This window comes from Chroicocephalus ridibundus, chromosome 3 (assembly GCF_963924245.1).
Source record: "Chroicocephalus ridibundus chromosome 3, bChrRid1.1, whole genome shotgun sequence".
Lineage (NCBI taxonomy): Eukaryota > Metazoa > Chordata > Aves > Charadriiformes > Laridae > Chroicocephalus > Chroicocephalus ridibundus.
The window spans coordinates 62,544,812-62,565,581 of NC_086286.1; the positions used below are offsets into that span (position 1 = coordinate 62,544,812).

A 20,770-nucleotide genomic window follows, 5' to 3' on the forward strand; every position below is an offset into this window, starting at 1 on the left:
ATGTGCATCACTGTGAAAGAGTCTGTGGTTTCTGATGGAAATTCCCTGTTTTGAGGACAGAAATTTTTACTGAGAGTGATAGAATATTTCATGACAGCAGGCTTTTATAGGTGCTCTCTCATAAAGGCACAATCCCACACCAAACGCCTGGGATTTTTTTCCCATTCTTGTTGTCACTTATGCCTGTTTAATTTTGAATGCCACCTAAATCAGAATGGCGGCACTTTATACCTGTGGTGCATGGAGAGCCAGACTGCAGGAATTGGGCCCTTTTCGGTTATACCTACATGGATACAGAAACAGCCGCACAAAACACTGTGAGGGAAGGCACTTTTGGCGGGAAAATTCATTCTGCAAAACTAGTGGTATCTTGTGCATTGAGAAAAAGAGAACCAACAAAACCTGCATTTTTAGGAACTAAAACTAGGATCTGCTAAGCAATAATAAAGAGGAAAAAAAGAGAAGGAAGAGAAAAAACCAACCACAGTGTCTGACTGTAATTTCCTTTTAGAGTATTACCTCTGTGTAAGAAATCAGGCAACTACTTTTAAGTTGATGAAAGTTTTGGTTTTTTCAATCAGTACAACATAATTCAGCATTTAGATACTAAACTGGAAAATACAGACATCTTTTTTCCTTAGTTTCATTGAAATCACTTTATCTACATAGAATACTCGACAAACCTCAGCCAAAATTCTCTATGGTAAGCTAAGCAAAAATCACTGTTTGACAAAAGAGAGGATATTATTCCCCTTTGTTATCGGATTCCTTCCTCACTGTTAAAAATCAGTAATCTTTGGGGTATAAAATGGGCCTTTCTCTCATGACCAGGTACCCCAGTGTACTGAAAATGGAAGAGGGGAATTTCAAACTCTGAAGGGATACATAAGTCCAAATGCCATTACTTTTCATTTGCTCATGATGAGAGTAAAGGAAAGGGATAAACCTATTAACTAGAAGGATAAAACAGGGATTTCCACCTTGGTACCAAAGGTATTCAGTTCACACTCCAGCTCAGCGTGTTCAACTAAGCAGTTGTCTATGCTCTTTGCTGAAAACTGATGGACTGAATCAAGTGCTTGGATACCCTCTGAACATCTCAGTGCTCACACTCAGACAGTGTCACACTGGTGGAGAGGGATGTTCTCTGACTTGTTGTTAGGATATAGAGCAAGAAGTCTACCTCCATACACACACCCCTCCAGTCACCATCCCAGTGTTTTTTTAGAAGATTAAATATGAAGTTTATGAAAATTGGCCTCTTTTACTTTCAGCACTTCTTGTGTGTTTGACAGCCCTCCAGACATGCATTTGATGACAGAGGCACACCTTGGCACAGGCCTTGCTGATAGATAGAATTGGCTGTCCATCTAACCACCTTCCACCCTCTGTTTCCTCATCTTTGTAGCTCGAAACCTGAATGCAGTCACCGAAGCTTTATCTGCAAATCTGAATGTGCTGTTCTGGGAACAGTGGAACCAACCATCTGACATTTCATTCAGGCTTGTGTCCTTTGTGCCCTGATCCACCTCTCTGCAAAGATCTTGATCTCCACCATGATTATATACCATTTCCGTGAGGCACAGCACAGCTAGCCCAGAGCTACGGACACAGTGACTGAGTGGCTGTGATGAGTATGCTGATCAGCCACCCAAGACTGGTTAACGACTTTTTCTCGGGGAAAAAAATCCCCACCACCCGCTAATTTCCAAAACGCTTGTAGGAAATTCAATGGCTTATGGAAGAGTTGCGCACTTGCCTGTTGTGACTGAAATTAGTGTAGAGAGTAAAAGATATTGGTGATAGACGAGTAAAAAACAGATGAGAAAAAGGTTCAGTCACATAAGCCTTGCCTGTCAGACTAGGAGCCCAAAAACATACAAAGGACTAAATCCAGTTAAATCTGGTAAAACTTCTGTATGGCTAAAGATAAAGAATTTGGCACAGGAAAGTAAAAATTAGAGGACAAAGAATATTGCATGCGAGAAGTTAGATACCAATGTCTTAAAAGGGATATCTGTGGGCTGGGGGTTTCTGAGGAGCTGCCACTGAGGCCACTCAACCCCATGCAGAATTAGACACTTTTTGCTAAGGGGAATTGCGAACTTTCTTGTTAAGGCGGCTTAAAGCCTCGTTAGGAGCTTGAAGTTACACAGCAGCTGCAATGAGTGCAGCACTGTGCAGCCCTTCCCAAGCTCACTTTGAAGGAAGTAGCTCCTCAAAGAGCATGTAGACATCGTGTGACACCATATCCCAATATCTACCTGATGTTTAAAGCATAGCCTCTGCTGTGACCGTGCAGGAGTCTCCCATGTCAGATCCCTTCCCAGAGTTCAGGCAGAGGAAGGGGAGTTCATGCTCAGAAACTTTTTTATTACAGAATCTAGATAAAATGGTTAGTTCAGTTACGATATTGAATGGTTATTTCGTTGTGACATTGTCATATTTCCTCCTGACAATCAGCTGCATGCTTAAAATAAGCGTGTATTTGATCTGGCCAGAAGGTGACTGTCTCATTTCAATGTGGTAAGTGGAACTGCAGAGACCTCGAGGGACACAGGTAGTGCCCAGAAAATAACACATTGTCCTCACAGACGATGCATTTAAAATGCCTTCATTTGTCAAAGATTTGTCACTAAGCTAAAATTAAGGGCCTCTCTTTGCCACGTGGCACATAGGAGACAGAAGAGGCAACAGATGCCAAACTCTTTACGGGGTTCTCCTGTATGTACCACTTTTCACCAAAAGATACCAAAGCGCGTTATGCAGTGCAATGACCTTTTATTTTCGGCACGTTGTTCATGAGAAACTGCTGCAGAAAGAAGGCAAGCTGCCTTTCAGATGTTGCATGGAAAATCAAAGGGCAAAACAAAGCATCTCCTGGAGTTCACCCACAAAACCCCGACACAAAGATGCAATTACAGTTTTTGGTTAGTCTGAAAATTCCCTAACAGGGGGATTACTGAGCACTGTAGGTTTGATGAGTAAGCCTGTTCAGTTGTTAAAGTAACGACTTTTTCCATGCTTGTGATATTCGTTAGGATTTTTCCTTTAAGGTCAGTACAGAAATATTATCTGCGTTGTTTACTCATGTCAGTCTCACAGTTATGACAGGTTTACGTTGCGGCACACTCTCATCCAAAGAAAACTGTGGGAATGCTTGGTTCTGGAAGCAAACAGAAATGTTGCAGGGAGGAGGGACAACCGCTGGGACATAACGCAGGCCTCTCAAGCTCCTCTTCTAGCACATCTGGCTTTCCTAAAATAGCACAGACAGGAGTCAATTACAGAGATATGTTGTATTTCAGTGCCTGAGTTTAGCAAACATTTTCGCTGAGTATATCATTGGAGGTGACTAACTTAGAGCTATAATAATTCCAGGGGGTTGTGTTTGAAAGACACACTCAGGGGATCTGTGTATAATGGAGTAAGAATGGGCACTTTGCCTTGTACATACCAAATGGAAGCAGGACCCCCTTGCATACGTGCCAGCATCTTAGGTCTGCCGTAACTTACAGGATAATGAGTGTTCGTTTTTACTCTCTGAATACTAAGTTCAATTAAGCTACAGAAGGACAGAAATGGTTCACGGTGTTGCACAAGCAATACTAAGACTCTCCGTAGCAATATGGTCTTTGGTTTACACAAATGTTACAGCAGTTGCTGGATTGAACATCTTTTGGCTTAGTGTTTTTATGTTTTATGGTGCCTAAAGGTAAGACGATTCAATCTCTCTTTGAAAAGACCCTTCTTGAGGTACTTCTGGGGTACCTATCTTATCTCACCAAGTAACCATGTAACTGTTGAATGTATCTAGTAAAATTCAGAGTATTTCTTCTCAGCTTGTCCTTAGACTGAAGACAGGCATTTCTTTTCAGACCTGAGGAAGGGTTTTGTACCTATATCAGTTAGCCTGGTTAAACATACATCTTTCCCTCACAGACTTTCTTGCTAATACTAAATAAGGCAGTTCATGACTGTTAAGACCACACACAGCGGCTGTTTTCAGAGAGAAATATCCCAAACAAACATACTCATCTGATAAATGTGAGAAAAGGTAAAGCTCAAACAAAGTACAAACAAACCTTTAAAAGGAAGTGGAAAGGGAGAACAAAATCTTCTGTTCAAGCCTCAGCCACCACTGAATGGGGAAACGGACACGGTGGCATGCAGGTACCTTCTCTCCATACTCCTCACTCTCATCTCTGTGCGGTGACCACAGGTCTGAAAGCAAAGGCAGGGCTCAGAGCAGGCACACACGAGTGGAATAAGCAAATGCAGCTATAACAGCACCTGATCTGCATGGCAGCAGCAGTAATTAATGGCCAACTCTGCAGGAACGCAGGCCTGAACAGAACAGCCTGGCCTTCAAGCCAAGCCCTCTCCAGCAACAAGCTGATAGACCTGAACTCAATCTCAAAAGCATTTTTTCTTCCCCTCACCCCACTCTCTCTAGCAGGTGATCCCAGGTCCTGCTTGCTCTGGAGGGTGGGAATTCCTCTCTTATTCCTGGCCTGGAAGAGTCACCGTGCTTTTTCACAGTGGAGGCAAGGACCTGGCTGCCCTGGTCCCAGTTGTGCTGATCGGTGCTGGTGCCCGAGGTGCGCGATGAACCTCCACCCTCCGCGTGTCCCCTCCACAGCAGTAGAGACTGTCCCGTTTGCCCAGAAACCTCATGGTGCCCTGTGGCAGGAGGCAGAGCCCATGCCGTGAGAAGCATTTGCTTTCTGAAATCCTCATAAGGTAGTCGCGCTTTAAAACAGGATAGCAATACAAAAGTGGAGTGTTTATATAAAACACTAACACGGCGGCTGTTGCCAGTAGCAACAATATGGCAATCACCAGCTAATATGGAGATGTTTGTTTCAAATTTATCATCTTGATTTTGATGGGTGGCCAAAACTTCACAGAAGAACATTTTATTTTGCTGTGTGTGGATGTGCATGCACAAGGACAGGGCATGACAGCAAATAACTATTCCCAAAGAACAGGGTCAAATGTGCTCAGGGGAGTTTAACTGTAGCCAGCAGAGTTGTGCTTGGAAAGATTTGCTTTGCCTGACACTGCTTTTGCCTGGAGGATGGGGTCCAGGTGTGTGGTTGTAAATGATCCCATTCATGGTTAATTTAGTGGTCATAAGGATCTGGTTACTGGCAGTTCTACTCATCACTTAGGACGCAGGTACAACACAAGAATGACCAACTCACAAAGGCATCACTATGAGAAGAGTTTGGGGATATTCTCATCATACCACTGGGGTTCAGAGGACGCCAACTGGAGGCAAACGATGGGGAAATTCCAACTACTTCTGGTCGTTCCTCCTGGGCGCCTACAGTGACAGCCTTATTCATGGCCATGGGCGCTTGCTGTGCCTGGAGCAGCTCCCACTCTACCAGGGGAATTGTAAGGTCTTGCCACTCCTGAGCCTGGCTTTGTTTTCTAGTTTTTGTATCAATGGGACACATAGACAACGAAACACAAAATTGCACTCAGGTCAAGTTTTCTTGGTCTTATTCCAGACTGGCTCCTAGGCCATTGGCAGTCTGCAGATCATCTTTTCTGTGAAAGTGAGATGACTTATGCCTGAAAATCACATGCAAGTTAGAACTCAATGTGAAATCCAGGTTATCTCTGGTTTCCACTGATTCTCATTTTGAGATCTGAGATCATTTTGAAGCTGAAATTCAAAGCAAAACACAAGGTGCAGAAGCGGCAGAAATACAAGCCTACATCAACCAAAATTGAAAAGAAAACATTTGTATTAATCCTGAAAAGCAAAATCAAGATTCACACCTTTCTGGATTCAGTAAGAAATATAATCTGTCCCTAAGAACAAATGAACTTGGCAGAAAAGCACCATCTGTTTCTGATTTGCAAATGGACAACATAACGAAGCATAATAAGTGAGAAACCTGCTGGAGTAACAAAAAAAGTGAGTAGTATCTCACTTTTCAATACGATTACCTTCAACCAGAAATTTGAAAATAATAGAATTCAGACTTAGTTACACGCATTCTCTATTATCTCGCTGTTTATTGTAAGCAAGCAAAGATTTAGATCTGCATCCGCTCAGTCAGAAATGATGGACAACTTCAATTCCCCAACGCCTTTGTGCTGGCCACCTCGGGGAGCCCAAGGGATGAGTGATTCCCAAGCGCCACCGAGATACAACAGCAAGCTGAATTCTGATACAGCTGAACATCAACACAGACCCTTTGGGAAAGTGGCCTATATACGCCTGCCCTCCGCAGCTAAAAAACACCCATTGGAACCAGTCACCTGATGATGAGTGAAAAACTTTAGAGGTGCCAACTTAGTCTTGGGGGAAGCACCCACGAAAGAATAAACAAACCATCCTGCAAAGCAAATGCAACCGAAAGGGAGTCATGGGAAGGGCACAGAGTACACCTTGGGCTGTATTTATGATATTTTTGATTCGTAACTTTTCCCTGTGCAGTAGGAACCCAGTGTGTAGAAGGGTGGTGTAATCTAACCCACACTGAAATCTAACCTTGATATCTGATTAAGGATAGAAATCAGCTGAGCAGAGCTGGGAAAAACTGACAGTTTCACTTTCCAAAGGCAGGGTTAGCGTGAGCCCAGGTCCCACCTGACTAAAACTGCAGAAGTTCAGCACCAGCTGGGTTGATGGATCTCGTTCTGAACTGTTACAGGTAGGAAGTCGGGTCTGGCCTGGTTAAAGCTCAGGCTGCCCTCTTTTCTGTGATCAAACCTCTACAAGACACTCTGGAGAGCGGTAGGAAATTAGAGCTGCCCTTAGAAGATGTGTAAAAATGTGACCTGTTCTCAGGAACCCACGTGCCACCCTGTTCTTTGAGTCCATGGACAGATCGTGCAGAGCTTTCCTTTCCAAAAAAAAACCCCACCCAGCGACTCTCTGACTTTGGCATAAGTGCTTTCCTTATTTTGGTAAACGTTCCTGTCGTCCCCTGGGAGACCGCAGTTGTGCCAGTGAAGACAAAACTAGAATACAACCCCTTTTCTGCACGGAGAGGCACTGTTGAAGGCTCTTTCTGCTCTATATGGGCTTGAAAGAGTCACTGCTCTGGGCACGTCCTGCTGTACCCTTCTCACAGCTATGCTCCTGCTGCATCCTTGCTGGTAAAACAACAGGGCGAAGGCGAGTTTCAGGATTCATTCACACACTGTCATTTCTAGGAGCCACCATGTCAAACATTTGCGAAAGTAGTAGAAATAAACAAAAGTGAGCTGTGGCTGGGATTTTCCCAATTGTGGTTTGATAGGCAGAGAAGAAAACAGATGCTTTCCAGCCACAGCACATTTCTTCTTTTCTTCTTTTGTTTACTATCAGCTCCTGATTCCTTTCTCCTCCCAACTGATGCTGCCCCTTCATTGCTACAGTCTGGAGTCCTTCATCTAGGCATGGTGTAAGAGGGGAGAGGAGAAAACACCTAACTTGATGTTAGCTCATGGAAAGGGGAAAATCACCATCTGGTCTGTGCTGGCAGGAAGTGCTATATAAGGCTTCTCTCCAAAAACTGGCTGGACAAGCTGCTTGAGAATTGACCAAAAAAGAAGGCATGCCCTGGGAGAGGGAAGGGGCTGCTGGGGCCTGGGCGGAAGCAGAGGCATCAATCCAATGTTTGGGCTTCTACAAGGAAAATGCTTCACACCCTGAGGAGCAAACCCAGTCTCAAGAGGCCTGGATCTACCCAGGGTCGGCTGCTCTGCGGAACCTCCCTGCTCCTGCTTTCCCTCCTGTGAATTCAAGGCACTTCAAGCAGAACTGAGGGAAGCAACCTGATGTACAGAAGGGGAAGAGCTCGTACACGGGCTAGTCCTAAAAAACTCTTGTTAGTCCACCCCCTCTCCCACGCCCTGATCTTTGTGTAAACGTCCCCGTGTCTTTGAAGGAGAGTGCATTCACTTAGTCAGGGATGGCCTGGGAGAAACCCATCACCTGCAAACAGCTCCAGGTGTGCCCAGGCCATCTGCCATCTGTTCTGCTCACCCTAGGGCAACTGCTGGGATACGACGTTGCTCCACTGCATCGTGGTATAAGACCTGTACCAAACTGAGGGGCAGGCCATAGCAGAGGCTCTGCAAAGCAGAGCTGGGTGGTAGAGAGGGAATTGATGGTAGAGAGAAAATCTCTTTAGGCAGAGAAGCAGTTGTTGATGTAAGGGAACTTCACTTGTAAATTAGCCTTTTCTGCTAATATTTAGTTTGGAGATTGGCTTTGGGGCCTACCCTTTACACAGGAGGAAGCTGTGAAGCTGCCCTGGCTGGTAGGTGTGAGGGCAGCTCACGCTGTGCTGGTCCTCCTGTCTTCACCTACCTGGCGCAGCAGGTCTTTTGACCTCGGGACCCTGCGTATGCAGCTCTGCGGTGCACGACAGGAGCCGGCACGTGCTCACTTACTGCTTTTCACAAATAAAGCCAAGCTCCGTCCTGTGTGGCCGTACAATTACTCCGCCAAGCCATAGCTTTTTAGGATGCCTGCTATTCAGATGGGGCATGTTTGTCTGTAATGAAATAAGCTGATTTAAAGTCTTTTTGGCACAAATTAAGTCTCGGTGATACACACCATAAAAGAGATGTAAAAAATAGAATTATATCAGGAGAGTTAAAAAAAAGCAAACTGTTTTCCATATGGGCAGGCAGGCCTACACACATACCTTCCACATACAATGGCCATTATATCCCAACAACTGTTAATAGATGGGAACTAATTAGATAGAGATACAGCAGTGTGTGCCAACGGACAGTCTGGTGATGTGCAATCAATGCACCACCCATTACTGTATCTTTTCCTCTTGGGAAATTCAAAGCACTATGCCCCGTGTACAGCTGTGCCCTATTTGTAATCTAAGCTTCTGTCCCAGCTAATCACCACCCATTAAACTCCCATTTTCTTCACGAATCGCACATTTTCCGGATCAAACCCCGTGGCTTAATCATACAACAGACTGAGCTCAGAAATACATGCGCATACAGTGCTGGAAGCAAGGGCAAAGCAGAACTCAATCACATAGGCCCCCTAAGCTCTGAGATACTTAACAGACAGGTATGTTTAGATACATGTTTAATAGATGTACTGAAAAGTAGATGCCCTTTGTCCCAGGAATCCTGCTGGGATGACCAGCAGGGGTGCTGCGGCTGCCAGGGAGCCTCGGAAGAAATTCTCAGGAGAATGCGATGCATGATGACAATATTTCTGCAAGAATGTGCATTGGCCCATGGAATTTAGTAGGGAAATGATAGATGTCACCAGGGGTGCTAGTTAACAAAAAACCAGTTACAGCAGTGAGTAAAAGACCAGTGGTAAATGCACAGGGCTGCAGAGTAATTGATTCAGATTCCTCTAAGTTTCAGCCCTAAACAAGTCTACAGACTGATGTCTCTACAGGACATGGAAACGATGGGCCTCAGGAGGACTTCAAAGGTCACCTACAGCATCTCTCTCTGCAAAAGCAGGGCAGCTCTCCTTTTGCCCTTCTGGACACGTCTGTCTAATCAAAAGGGAATTTTGCCCCTTGGATTCCTGCAGAGTTGAGCTGAGACCACCCGTCTCTTTTGCATGACAACCCAGGGTCAATAATACATGGGCCAGGTCTGATGTGGTTAAGCAAAGAACGGCTTTCGGGGTGCATTCAGCAGCGGATGTAGCCATAACGTGCATCTGCAAAGAGCTGTGCTACGACACAGAAACGTCCCCTGCACACATGAAACGGAGCATCCACCCGGGGGAAGCAGCAGAGAGACCACAGTTTTACAAGCGTGTTTTCCACCTAAATCCACCGCTAAAATATTCCCTACCCTTTGACTCTCAGCCTTAGCCCCTCTTTTCCACCAGATCAAAAGACTGGTACCCAGGATACTGGGTTGTAATTTGCCTCTGTCAATGAATTGGTAGAACTAATACCATGCATTTAACGTCAAACATTGATGAATTTTCATAATGGCCTGGTAGAGTGAGTACTGTTGTCCTTATGTTCCTGATGTGCCCAGGTTGGGGGGGAGTCAGCAACAGACCCTGAAGAGTTACAGGGAGAGCAGAGGTAGATTTTTCCTGGATTTTCTTGTCTCTTCAGTTGAATTAAACTTCACTACTTGGACACATAATTCTTACAAACACATATTTTAATCAAGACCTTTTATTACATATGGTCATTCATTATGAAATTATTACATAACACCACTTCTTCTATAAAAGTCCAATGCTTAGATTCTCAAGAACTACTTGGCACCAGCAAAGTGTGTGTCTACATCTGCTTGCAGACAGTAAACTGTTGCCATTAGTTTTTCAAAAAATATACAAAAACATTTCTCTGAATCTTGGCTATTCCACTCCCCCATCTTTTAACTGTTCTTAGTGTAACTCGATCTGGTGGTGCGTCTTTAAACGGCAAAATCTAAGGTCTCCGAGCAGTCACAGGACAGACTGTACCTGCTGCCCTTTAACGGTAGGGAGAAGCTGCCCACACTGTAGCCCCCTCTGCACATCCCACCTCATGCTGGTGATGCTAGATGGAACCTTTACCTGGCGAGTGTCTCATCTTTTCCATCCATAACAGATACAAGGGTGCTATTTTTTTTTCTTTAAGGGAAAAAAAAAAAAAAGAAAGAGGAAGCCAGAAATTTCATTGCGTCTCAGTCCTGCCCCATGATGCTTCTTCCTGTCTGTGAATTTCCACCTGCCCCTTCTGCGTATATAAGGCAGCGCACGTGGGGTAGAACTGTTTAGTCGCCTGCCTCCGTCCAAAGGATTAGTAGCAGTGGGGAGTGATGCTGTTTCTCCTTTCCTCTGCAGTTCACAGGAAGTGAAGGAGCTCTGGCTGGACTCATTCCTTGGGTAAGTACTGCCCGGGATAAAATCTGTGGCATCGTGATTGAAGTCAGTGGAGTGCTCCAGATGCAGCTGTACAGGGATGTACAAAAATATAGATGGGGGAGAGGTGTGCCCACTGCTAGTTGCAGCTCGTGGGCAGAGCTGGCTGACTTGCTTAGCCTTGCGTTTGCAGATTAACAATCATACGTACCTGTCACCACTTGCTCATTTTTTGCATGGATTAAAAATGGAAAGCTGCTTTTTTTCAGTTTTAATCAAGCGGCAGATAGGGCAGCAGGGCATCCAGAGAAGGGCTTTATGATTGACTTGTGTGGGGTATCTTGCTGGTTTGGGATCATACGTAAATGCTAGACTGGCGTGCAGGGAGGAAAGACAAGAAGGGTGCAGTTTTACAAAGCTCTTTCTTTGTCCATTCCCTGTTCGATAAACAGGCAAACAAAAGGACCGAAGGAAACCAGAGTGTCCAGAGCTCCCCCGATCAAACTCCTAATGAAAGTGTTAAGCAGCTGTAATACTGTGAGTGTCTTCATTGGTTCAGCTCTGTCAACAGAGCGATTTTGAAAAGCTCTGATTTCTAAACGATAGCATTCAATTACTCATATAGTGTCTTTGTTTTCTTGCCTAGTCAAAGACACTAAATGCTGGTAACATGGAGAGTCTGATTGAACGCCAGTCGGAGGTAAGCAGCCGCTACGTTTCCCCCAATCCTTGTTGGGTACTGATGTGAGATACCTTAGCAAAGTGGGGGTGGCCCCTGAAAGAGCTGCCAGCTGCATACCATTACTCATGAGCGAGCAGAAGCCTTCGAAGGCAACTCCGTGCAGCACCATGCAGAAGGAGCTGGGCATTGCTGTGAGCAGCGTGTTCCCTGGGCTCCCGGGGAGCTTTGCTCAGGAATCTGACAGGCTCCAAAGCCATTAAGGCTCCCCAGAGGAGTTTGGGAGGGAATCCCCAGTGCCAGGGGAGGACACAGAAAAGCAGGCTGTGTCTGGCTGTGGCTTCTCTGGATCAAAAGAGCAGCCTGAAAGAGCACAGGGTTGTGGCCTGCCGGGCAGAACTGGGGTGGCTGGCTGCAGGGTTTACCACAAACCCCTCTATTGGGCAGTGAGGCAGTGTCACCTCTTCAGCAGGTGTTGGGTTTGCTCTGGTTATTCCCCGGAGCCTCTCACAGATTTCTGAGGAGCTGCAGTGACTCACTGGTAGCCCTCACTGCTGGTGGCAGCTCTGTAACCCTAACATGCTTCTTGCAGGCGGATGCCAAGAAATGCCCCCCGCTGGTCCCAGCAGATACTGAAGACGGACTTTGCCACTCAACTGGTGAGTTTCAAAGACAAACTAAGGAACTGCCTTCTTACATAATGCTTGCAAGCTGGTACTTCTGCAAAACCACCCGAAACTGCCCGCTCCACCTCCCTGAGAGAAACACACAGCCCTCAGTCCCATCCAGCAGATGGCTTAACCCCTGGAGTGCCACTCACTTGCAAATGACCTCTTTCCCTTATGCTCAGTGGCAGAGGTGATGGTGCTGAGTGCCAGAGGTCTTGTATCCCTGTTCCCTGGTCCTCAGAGCCATGTATCATTGTGTTCCCTGGCAGTGATGGGAAGTAAATGTTCTCCTTTCTCACTTGAGCATCACCACTGAGGTGTGGCACTGCAAGCGAGTACTGCTACCAGCGGTTGCACGCCAGAGTAAATAAGCCCTCTTGACAGCAGCAACAGCACTTGTTTTCTCTCACCATGCAAAACCTCAGCATCTGTAAACAACCAGGAGGAGACCATTAGCAGGGCAGGGTCAGATTTGGAGCAGACCATCATATCAGACCATTTTTCAGGAGTACCAGAAGCAAACATTCTATATGACACTATAATGTTAGGTGACTTTCTCATAGCTTTTAACCCCTCCCTACAAGGACTTGTGCTCTGCCACAAATACAGGTCCTGAGAACTCATCTGCGTAAGGCAACTTCAATTTGGAGTAGAAGGCAAGTTCTTTATAGGAAATTTGCAGAAGGCGACTCCTTTAGAAAGCTTTCTAGCGAAAGTATCCTTCTCTCACTGTTTCTGGAAGGGGAAAAAAGCCACACCTCTTCCCAATACAACCATCATCTCCAAATTCCTAGCATGCCTTCCTCTTTAAGAGGCAGATGCAAAACCCATGCAAAGAGATTTCTTACCCTGAAGCCAATGAAGCCCTACTGTGATGCTCCCATCCTCCGCAGCAAGTATCACCTTCCGCTGGCTGGCAGGCACTAGCTCTGACAGGACCACTACCATTAGAGCTGGCTCCAAAGCTGGCAGAACTGGAGCTGTGTTTTTTCATTTCAGCCTGTGAAAGAGGAGCCCCTACTTCCACTCTCGCCCTAAGGCTGGGGCACAGTCAAACTGTGTAGTGAAAACTGTTGTCATTGCCAAGTGACATATCTGCCTCAGATAGCTATCACAGAAACCGCTGCAATATCAAAAATCTCTATAAATGCTGTTATTTCTGTGCCTTGTATGTTCCCACTGTCTAAGAAGAAACAGTGACTAGAATGTAAAAGAAAAACAACCCGAAAACAGGAAAGGTGGTGTCCTTAGAGAGATGGTCACAGTTTTACAGTTCAGGCAGTTGTTTCCTTAGTAACCACTAAGTTGTCTTTCAGTTTTTCCCCGTTTAGTTTGAGTTGTTTCAACAAACATCTGCACACAGATGAAAGCCTGCATAGCATGCTCTGTTTATTTTTTAAAAAATGATTTTCTGTTTTCCTTTTGCTTGCAGCAGATGGCACAAAGAAAAGAAAGAAGGTGATATCACAGTCATTTACTCTGAGACGAAGCTCTACCAATGGGAATTCCCCAGGGCAGCTAGACTCGGGTGCCAAAATCTGTCTGTTTGGCCAGCCCCTGGCAATTATCTGTGGGGAAGATGACACCCTGCCCCAGCCGGTCCAGGTAAGCAAGCCTTGTGATACAGTTGTCATACCTCTGGCTCCCAGTGTGAGGCAAGATCCCTGGCACTTGTGCTGCATCACCAAGGAGACAAGCTCAGGCCCATCTCAGATGTAGAAAGGGTCAGGCCTGCGGGTTTTGTCCACTGGAAGTAAATTTGAGTTGAGACAACCCAGGACCAGGAATAGGAGAAGAAGGTCTGCTTCGTAGTATAAACATCTCTGATTCTACAGAAGTCATTTAAATAAATCTTTCAGCAGCATAAACTTCTAAGGACTTCTGTGTTTCCCTGAAAAAAGTGTTCAGCTATGGACTGCCACTGACAAATACCTAAACATTACCTTCTGGGTAAAAATGGTCTTGCGACAGTTCTCCCACTGAGTTTGACAGGCTTTCGTCTCTTCTAAGCAGTGTTTGCCTGGCTTGGGAGAGAGGGGATTTGAATGAAGATTTAAGCCATCCCTTGTTTCCTTCTGTAAGGAAGCAGAGACGACTCCACTGAAGTTAGTGGAATTCACCAGTCCAAAAAGAGGGTGGGTGGTGGGAAAATCAGGTTATTGCCTATATGCAATCTACTTGGAGCAAGAACTAGACACTGACCTAATCAGAGCACAGTGTACCTCCAGAAAATTTTTCTTATGTTTCTAAGTAAATATTCACTTGCTGAAGGACCTTCCTTCACCCAAGTAACTCTTTTCCCATTCATGCTTACTTTTTTCCCTGCAGGATCTCCTAGCTATATTGTATATGAAAGGACCTTCCACTGAAGGGATATTCAGAAAAGCTGCCAATGAGAAAGCACGAAAGGAGTTGAAGGAGGACCTAAACAAAGGAGGAAATGTTGATTTGAAAAGCAAATCTGTGCACCTGCTGGCAGTGGTCTTAAAGGTGAGTTCCTCTGACCTGCAGCATGGGCCCACTTCAGCACCCAGAGCTGACCTGGGTGGGACTCCAAGCTAAAGCCAGAGAAAAGCCAGACTAAATGTTTCAGGCTTAGGAAAGTTTGGCATTTTCATGTTCCACCTGATTTTCAGTCCCACATGTTGTGCTGCTGATTTCCTGCATGCCCACAGGAAACTCACTGCATCCTCCTCCTCAGCATCCTCCCAGGGAGGAATACTGAGATTTGGCTGAACGAAAAGCAGCTAAGAGCTGGGTCCCGTTACTACCCCAATGCAAGTGTGCTTGGCAAGTACTTGTGCAGCTCACTTCTCTGACAGTGCTGATGGTCAGGTAGCTCAAGCTGACCTGCCTCCTAGTGAGCCTATGTCACAGTGATGCTCCCTGTGTGCTCAGGGGTAGTGCCCAAAGCCTCATCTAAATCTCTTGGCCTTGCAGGACTTCCTCCGAAATATTCCCTCCAAACTCCTGTCGGCCGACCTCTATGAGAAGTGGATGCAAGCTCTGGAGAAGCCAAGCAAGCAGGAAAAAATTGAAGAACTGAAAGAGTAAGTTTTGCAACCAGAAAGTTTTGCAACCAGCCCCAATGTGAGGGACTGGCTGGTAGTGTCCAGTGACATCTCCTGAAATTGAGAGTCTCATTTAAAAGCCTGTCATTTACTTCAGCTTGCTATTGCTCCATGGGGTTTTGTTTGGAGGGCTCTAGCAGCAGCACTTCCTGAAGTTATTTGAATTGCCCTATGAAAGGACTAGTGTAGGAAGAGGAGAGAGGCTGCAGTGCCTCAGCCAAGGCAGTCACTGCGCTGTGGGACAGGCACTGACAGGGAGCCTCCACATCTGCTGGCGGCGAGGTCGGGCATGTGGAGACCATGGCCGTGTTTTGCCCTTTAGAAAGAGCAGCTGTGGAGGCCAACTGGGAGTGCTTTGAAAGCTGCACAGCACAACTGCAGCCTTTCACGTGCCTTTGGGAAGTCTCCAGTGACATCTCCTGGTGCCATCTCATCTACTCAAAGACATGGACTGCTGTAATGCTTGCCTTTCAGTCAAGATCTCATCATTCAAGATCTTCTAATTAACCACACGCTCAGCTGCCGTTGGGGATTTCTGAATGATACTTCTGCTAAGCAGTGAAGAAAGCACACGCGTGCCTCTCTCTGGAGGAAGTGGAATCTGTCTGAGTTTAATTGAGACTTGCTCGAATAAAGAAGTGGTGGCTGCTGCACCATGCATTAACGTCACATTTTGTTTGTCTTCCTGCAGGGTGGCTGACAAACTGCCTAGACCAAACCTCGTCTTGCTCAAGCACTTGCTGTCTCTGCTCCACCACATCAGCCAAAACGCCGACACCAACAGGATGGACTCCAGCAATCTGGCCATCTGCGTTGGCCCAAATATGCTGAGCCCAGAGACGGACAACACGCTCCCGCTGAAAGTGCAGAAGGAGATGAATGACAAGGTGTGTTGAACCCACCAAGCAGCCACCCGCTTTGGGGCAGCTCAGAGCCATCCCTAGGGGTCCCACCGCCACTGCAAAAGCCGAACGAAAGAGCACCCCTGGACATCGGGGGTGCCCCTCAGCTCAGGTGCCTGCAATGTGATGGGCAAGGCTGTCCCTCGTCTCACCTCCTCTGGGCAATAGTAGCAGTGGCCCTGCAGTCCCCTACGTTGTATCACAGCTCCTGAATACTTGTCACGCAGAGAGCAAGGGGCACCTGGTGGGCATTGCCACCCACGGGCCCTCTGGGCAGTGAGGCTGAAGCTGTGGCTGATGGCGGTTTGTTTGTATCGGGGCAGATCAATTTGTCTGCGGCATCAGGCCTCATCCTCCAAAGTGGACTCACCCTCTGACTTTAAGCGAGGATTTTTTGCCAAGAAAGGTTGGACCAAATGATCCTTGAGGTCCCTTCCAACCTGCTATTCTATGATTCTATGATTTTGACAGAAGCCACTCTGCTCTGTGCTGCCCTTCACACAAAGACAGCAGGCGGGAGCAGGAAAGACTGTTTAGAATGTTTTCATCCCTTTTGACTGGAACTGTTTTCTCTGTGCAGGTGACAGTGTTGGTGGAGTTCCTTATAAACAATTGCTCAGAGATATTTGGGGAGGACATTGCCTTGCCTGTCTGTGCCTTGGCTGAGGAGTCACCAGAGCACACAGACAGCTCCACAGGTATGCGAACAAGCTGGGGATGTCACAGACTGGGGCTGCTGGGCTACATTATTTATTTTGGTATGGGAATCCATCTGTGGAAACACAGAGAGTTGCAGAGGGTTCAAGACACTGTTGCAGGGCTCTTCTACAGCAACTCTTCCCATGTAGTTCCCTTTCATCCTCAGGTGGTCAGTGAAAACTAACTGGTGCTTTCTCTTCACAGAACACCTATGTGCTGCTCATCAGAATGACTCTGCCTATGACAGCCCAGATCCTGAAGCTGAAGGCAGCCCCTGTGCCTCTCAGATGGAGCAGCCCAAAGGGAGGAGCACCAGTGTGAGCAGAAGATATCCAACGTGCATCTCTGCCCCTTCACTGACTAATTTCAGAAATGACATCAGCACGATGGACAGGAGGTACTCAGAGCCAGATCTCTCCTTCCAAAACCGCCTTGAAGGCAGGATAAGGAAACAGAAGCTAAACAAAAGTGAGGACAATTTTCCTGTTCAGCAGAAACAGCTAGGGTTGGAGGCACTGGAGAAACGGCTTGCAATCTTACCTTCACAATTATCAACTGACTCTCTACCCAAAACATCCTCCAGTTGCTCTCTGGAGAGCTCTGATGGCTCTGTCTTCACCAGCTCCCCAGTAGTTTCACCCTCTAGTCCCAAAAAAACCTTTTTAAATAGGCCCCAGTCCTTTTCCACAAAGGCCACCGAAGACTGCAGTACGCCTAGCAGAGAGATCAAAAAGCATTCCATGTCGTTCTCTTTTGCAAACCGCAGGAAAACACTATTAAAAACCCAGAGCTGGGGGCCTGGAAAAAACATGGGTTTCCAGAGAGACAGTTTCACAAAGAAAGAAGATCATTTCTCCTGCAGAGTTGTCCAGGAGAACAGCCCTGATGATGACAAACCATTGCCTGTGGCTTATCAGCAAAGGCCCCGTTTCAGGTCAGCTGATGAAGTATTCAGAGAGGTAGACCAGAGGAATCCTGGAAGACCACCCTCTTATGAAGAGGCTACTAAAAACTGCCTGGACACTAAAGTTCCCTCCCACAATCTCACAGTTCAAATTATGAGATCAAAAGTGTCAAACCAGGATGCTTTGCCACCTCATCCATGCAGCAGCTGTGCACAGGACACAGCACGTACAGCTCTAAGGGATCTACCCAGTGGCAGAGTTTCTGCAGCAAAGGATTCTGACCTGGAAACTGAAACCCTTAGCATCACTGTGGGAATAAACTCCCGTGTGAGTTTACCCGTGACCCCGGGAGTCTACCGACTGAGAGCCATGTCTGAATCCTGTCAAAAGAACAAACTTGAGTATGTGGCTCGGAGGTGCAGCCAGCCAGTTTTTGAGGTAGACCAGATCCAGTATGCTAAGGAATCCTATGTTTAAAAAGCCTATTTCATCTCTTCATACTGTACAAAGTAAATATTGTAAAAATAGACATCTTGGTATCCTTTGTAAGATTTTACTTTCAAGAGACACAATAAGCTAGCTCTGCATGAACTTTTCCTTGAGGGTCCTGAAGCGTCTCTCAGCTTGACATGTCACATTCTTTCACCACAAGAGGTGGTGGGGAAGACCTGTATATTATTATGTAAAAATGCAAGTGAATATGCTGTATATAACCTGTTGTGTCGGAAAACTAGTTAGTAGTTGATAAACAGTGTTGTATTTGTATCCCCGAAAGGACAATTAAAAGGTTGGCAGGTCCAAAACCTGTCCCACCTTCCTTTTGTTTTCTGTACGGTCACAGACTCATGCCATTTGTCACGTGTGTATGCCAAGGTGATGCAATGCTTTGCTGATTTTCTGCATGAAGAAGTGGGCTGGCAGTTACCCCAACCAAGGAAGAGCTGTTCTGTCATCAAGGCCACTTCAGCACTCTTCCATAAACCCTCTGAACCTGCTGCCATTCCCTCTTCCTTCTTGCGGGTCATAAGAATGATCTGACAACTAACCAGCATTAGTGTTGTATACCGAGCCTGCGTTTAGAGCCACTGAAGCCCTACAAGGTCATTATGGGAATGTATCAAGTAAAACCTCATGAGGCCTGAGGTGCTTTTAGTCTAAATAAACTGGACAGACTAAGCAGAAAGAAAAAGTATCTTCAGGTTTGCTTTCATGAGGGAAAAGTACCCCAAACAACAAAAATTCCTGCAAGGAAACATTCTGGATTCCAGCTTCAAATAGCTAAAGCTGCAGCTCATTTAAAAAAAAAAAAAGGCAAAAGAGAAAATACCAGGCGCTGTCCTTATAACCTTGTAAAAATGACTGGAAGTGCAATGTGTTTTTACATGTAGGAACTTGTTTTGGTTAGCACTTACCTCCCCTTTTATGGCTTAGCATAGCCTTGAACCAGGAGCGGCGAGACCTGTTTTTCTCCTGTGTAACTTCACTACAATAAAACATTTTTCTGCATGAACCGTCCATTGTCTGTCTTTAAAACATCCAGGCACTACATGTACTGTATCTACTTTTATACTATTCTGCAGGTACTGCAGGTCTGCTTGAATGACGTGGGGTATCTAAGTAGCTGGAAGGAAAGTAATTGACTATCATTGTCACAACTATTGTTGTTCTAAGAGGCTGCAGGCTAGATCTTGGGAAGAAATCCCTCTCTGTCAGGAAAATCAGTTACACTGCCATGTAACAGCAGTTATCGGTGAGGTGGAGAGGGAGTTGCAAAGAGGTGATGCTGCTCCAAAAGCGGAGCAGATTAGAAAACACTGTACCAGGATCTCAGGTATGATGTTTTCCAGGTGTAGGTGTTCACAGGACACAGAGAAAGGGGAAGGAGGGTACCTGGTCAGACAGGAGAAATACCATACTGGTAGCCTGCAACTAGAGAAAATGCCACCTTACTCAGCCCCTAAGCAGTGCCAGTCTGCTTCCAAGCAAGCTGACTGAGAGGGCTCTGCTGCAAACTGCAAAAGGCATTTGCCATTTTCTGGTATCTGCAACTCCTGAGTCACAGAATCACAGAACAGGTGAGGCTCGAGCTCCTCCTCTCCAACCCCCTGCTCAAGCAGGGTCAGCTAGAGCAGGTTTCCCAGGACCATGTCCAGATGGCTTTTGAATATTTCCACAGATGGAGACTCTGCAACATCTCTGAGCAACCTGTTTCCGTGTTTGACCACCCTCACAGTGAAAAACTGTCTCCTTGCATTCATGTGGAATTCCACATGTTTTAATTTGTGCCTGTTGCCTCTTGGCCTGTGTCAAGTGGGAACAGCAACTTTCCTTTATAAAAAACAGAAGTGTCTTGCCCTCATGGCAGAACAAATGTGAAGAGATAATCCATGTGGAGTGGAAAGGCTCAAAAGCCACAGAACAGAAAACATGAACTTCAAAATGTACTCAAACAACAACATGACTACTTCTATGGTAAGTGACTCATTCTTTTTGACTGTGACAAGACTAAGGATCCTGAGAAGAGGAACTGCTTGTTTCCTGTCCTGTAACCACATCAGAAAACCGGGGAGAATAAGTGACCATGGCTACTTCAGAGATGAGGAAAGTCTCTCTTTAGGTCCAAGGTGTCCTAAGGCAGACATGACAATCAGACTGAGAAAGCTTACCTGAGCTCTAAATATTCAATACAAATGAGCCTAAATATTCCAGCTCCTGGATAAGAAAGTCCATTTGGAATTTCTTTTAAGGCACTTCAGTAGAGGGATAAGAGGGAAGATGAGCGTAGCACAGAGGAGCTCTACACAGTGTTAACAAATGAGGGGTAAGGTGAAGGAGTTGTATAAGAGAGCGGCCCAGTCCCCCTCATCTTGCTCTTGCTTTTTTTCAAGTCCAGGAAACACCATGAGTAAATGAAATCTGAATGTAAAGGGAGTCCAAAAGAGATTTACTCCCTCATGACAGTTAACTTTTTTCTTCTTCCATCTCTTAAGACTTGCCTGTTCAGTCAGCATTATTTTCATGTCACGTACCTTC

At 46.0% G+C, this 20,770-nt stretch overlaps 1 protein-coding gene across 3 annotated transcripts; it reads left to right on the top strand.

The window, feature by feature from the left end:
* The first annotated feature begins 10,729 nt into the window (after positions 1-10,729).
* On the top strand, positions 10,730-19,215 carry TAGAP (T cell activation RhoGTPase activating protein). Of its 3 annotated transcripts, none has more exons than XM_063329421.1 (10): positions 10,730-10,837; positions 11,266-11,350; positions 11,460-11,513; positions 12,085-12,151; positions 13,593-13,765; positions 14,489-14,650; positions 15,101-15,210; positions 15,923-16,118; positions 16,714-16,831; positions 17,037-19,215. In XM_063329421.1, the coding sequence occupies exons 2-10, from the start codon at positions 11,324-11,326 to the stop codon at positions 18,212-18,214; spliced, it is 2,085 nt and encodes a 694-aa protein (XP_063185491.1). In that variant the 5' UTR covers positions 10,730-10,837; positions 11,266-11,323; the 3' UTR covers positions 18,215-19,215. The 3 variants fall into 3 exon arrangements, with proteins under 3 accessions (XP_063185491.1, XP_063185492.1, XP_063185493.1); XM_063329422.1 differs by having other exon boundaries at positions 13,596-13,765; XM_063329423.1 differs by lacking the exons at positions 16,714-16,831; positions 17,037-19,215 and having other exon boundaries at positions 15,923-16,127.
* The last annotated feature ends 1,555 nt before the right edge of the window (positions 19,216-20,770 follow it).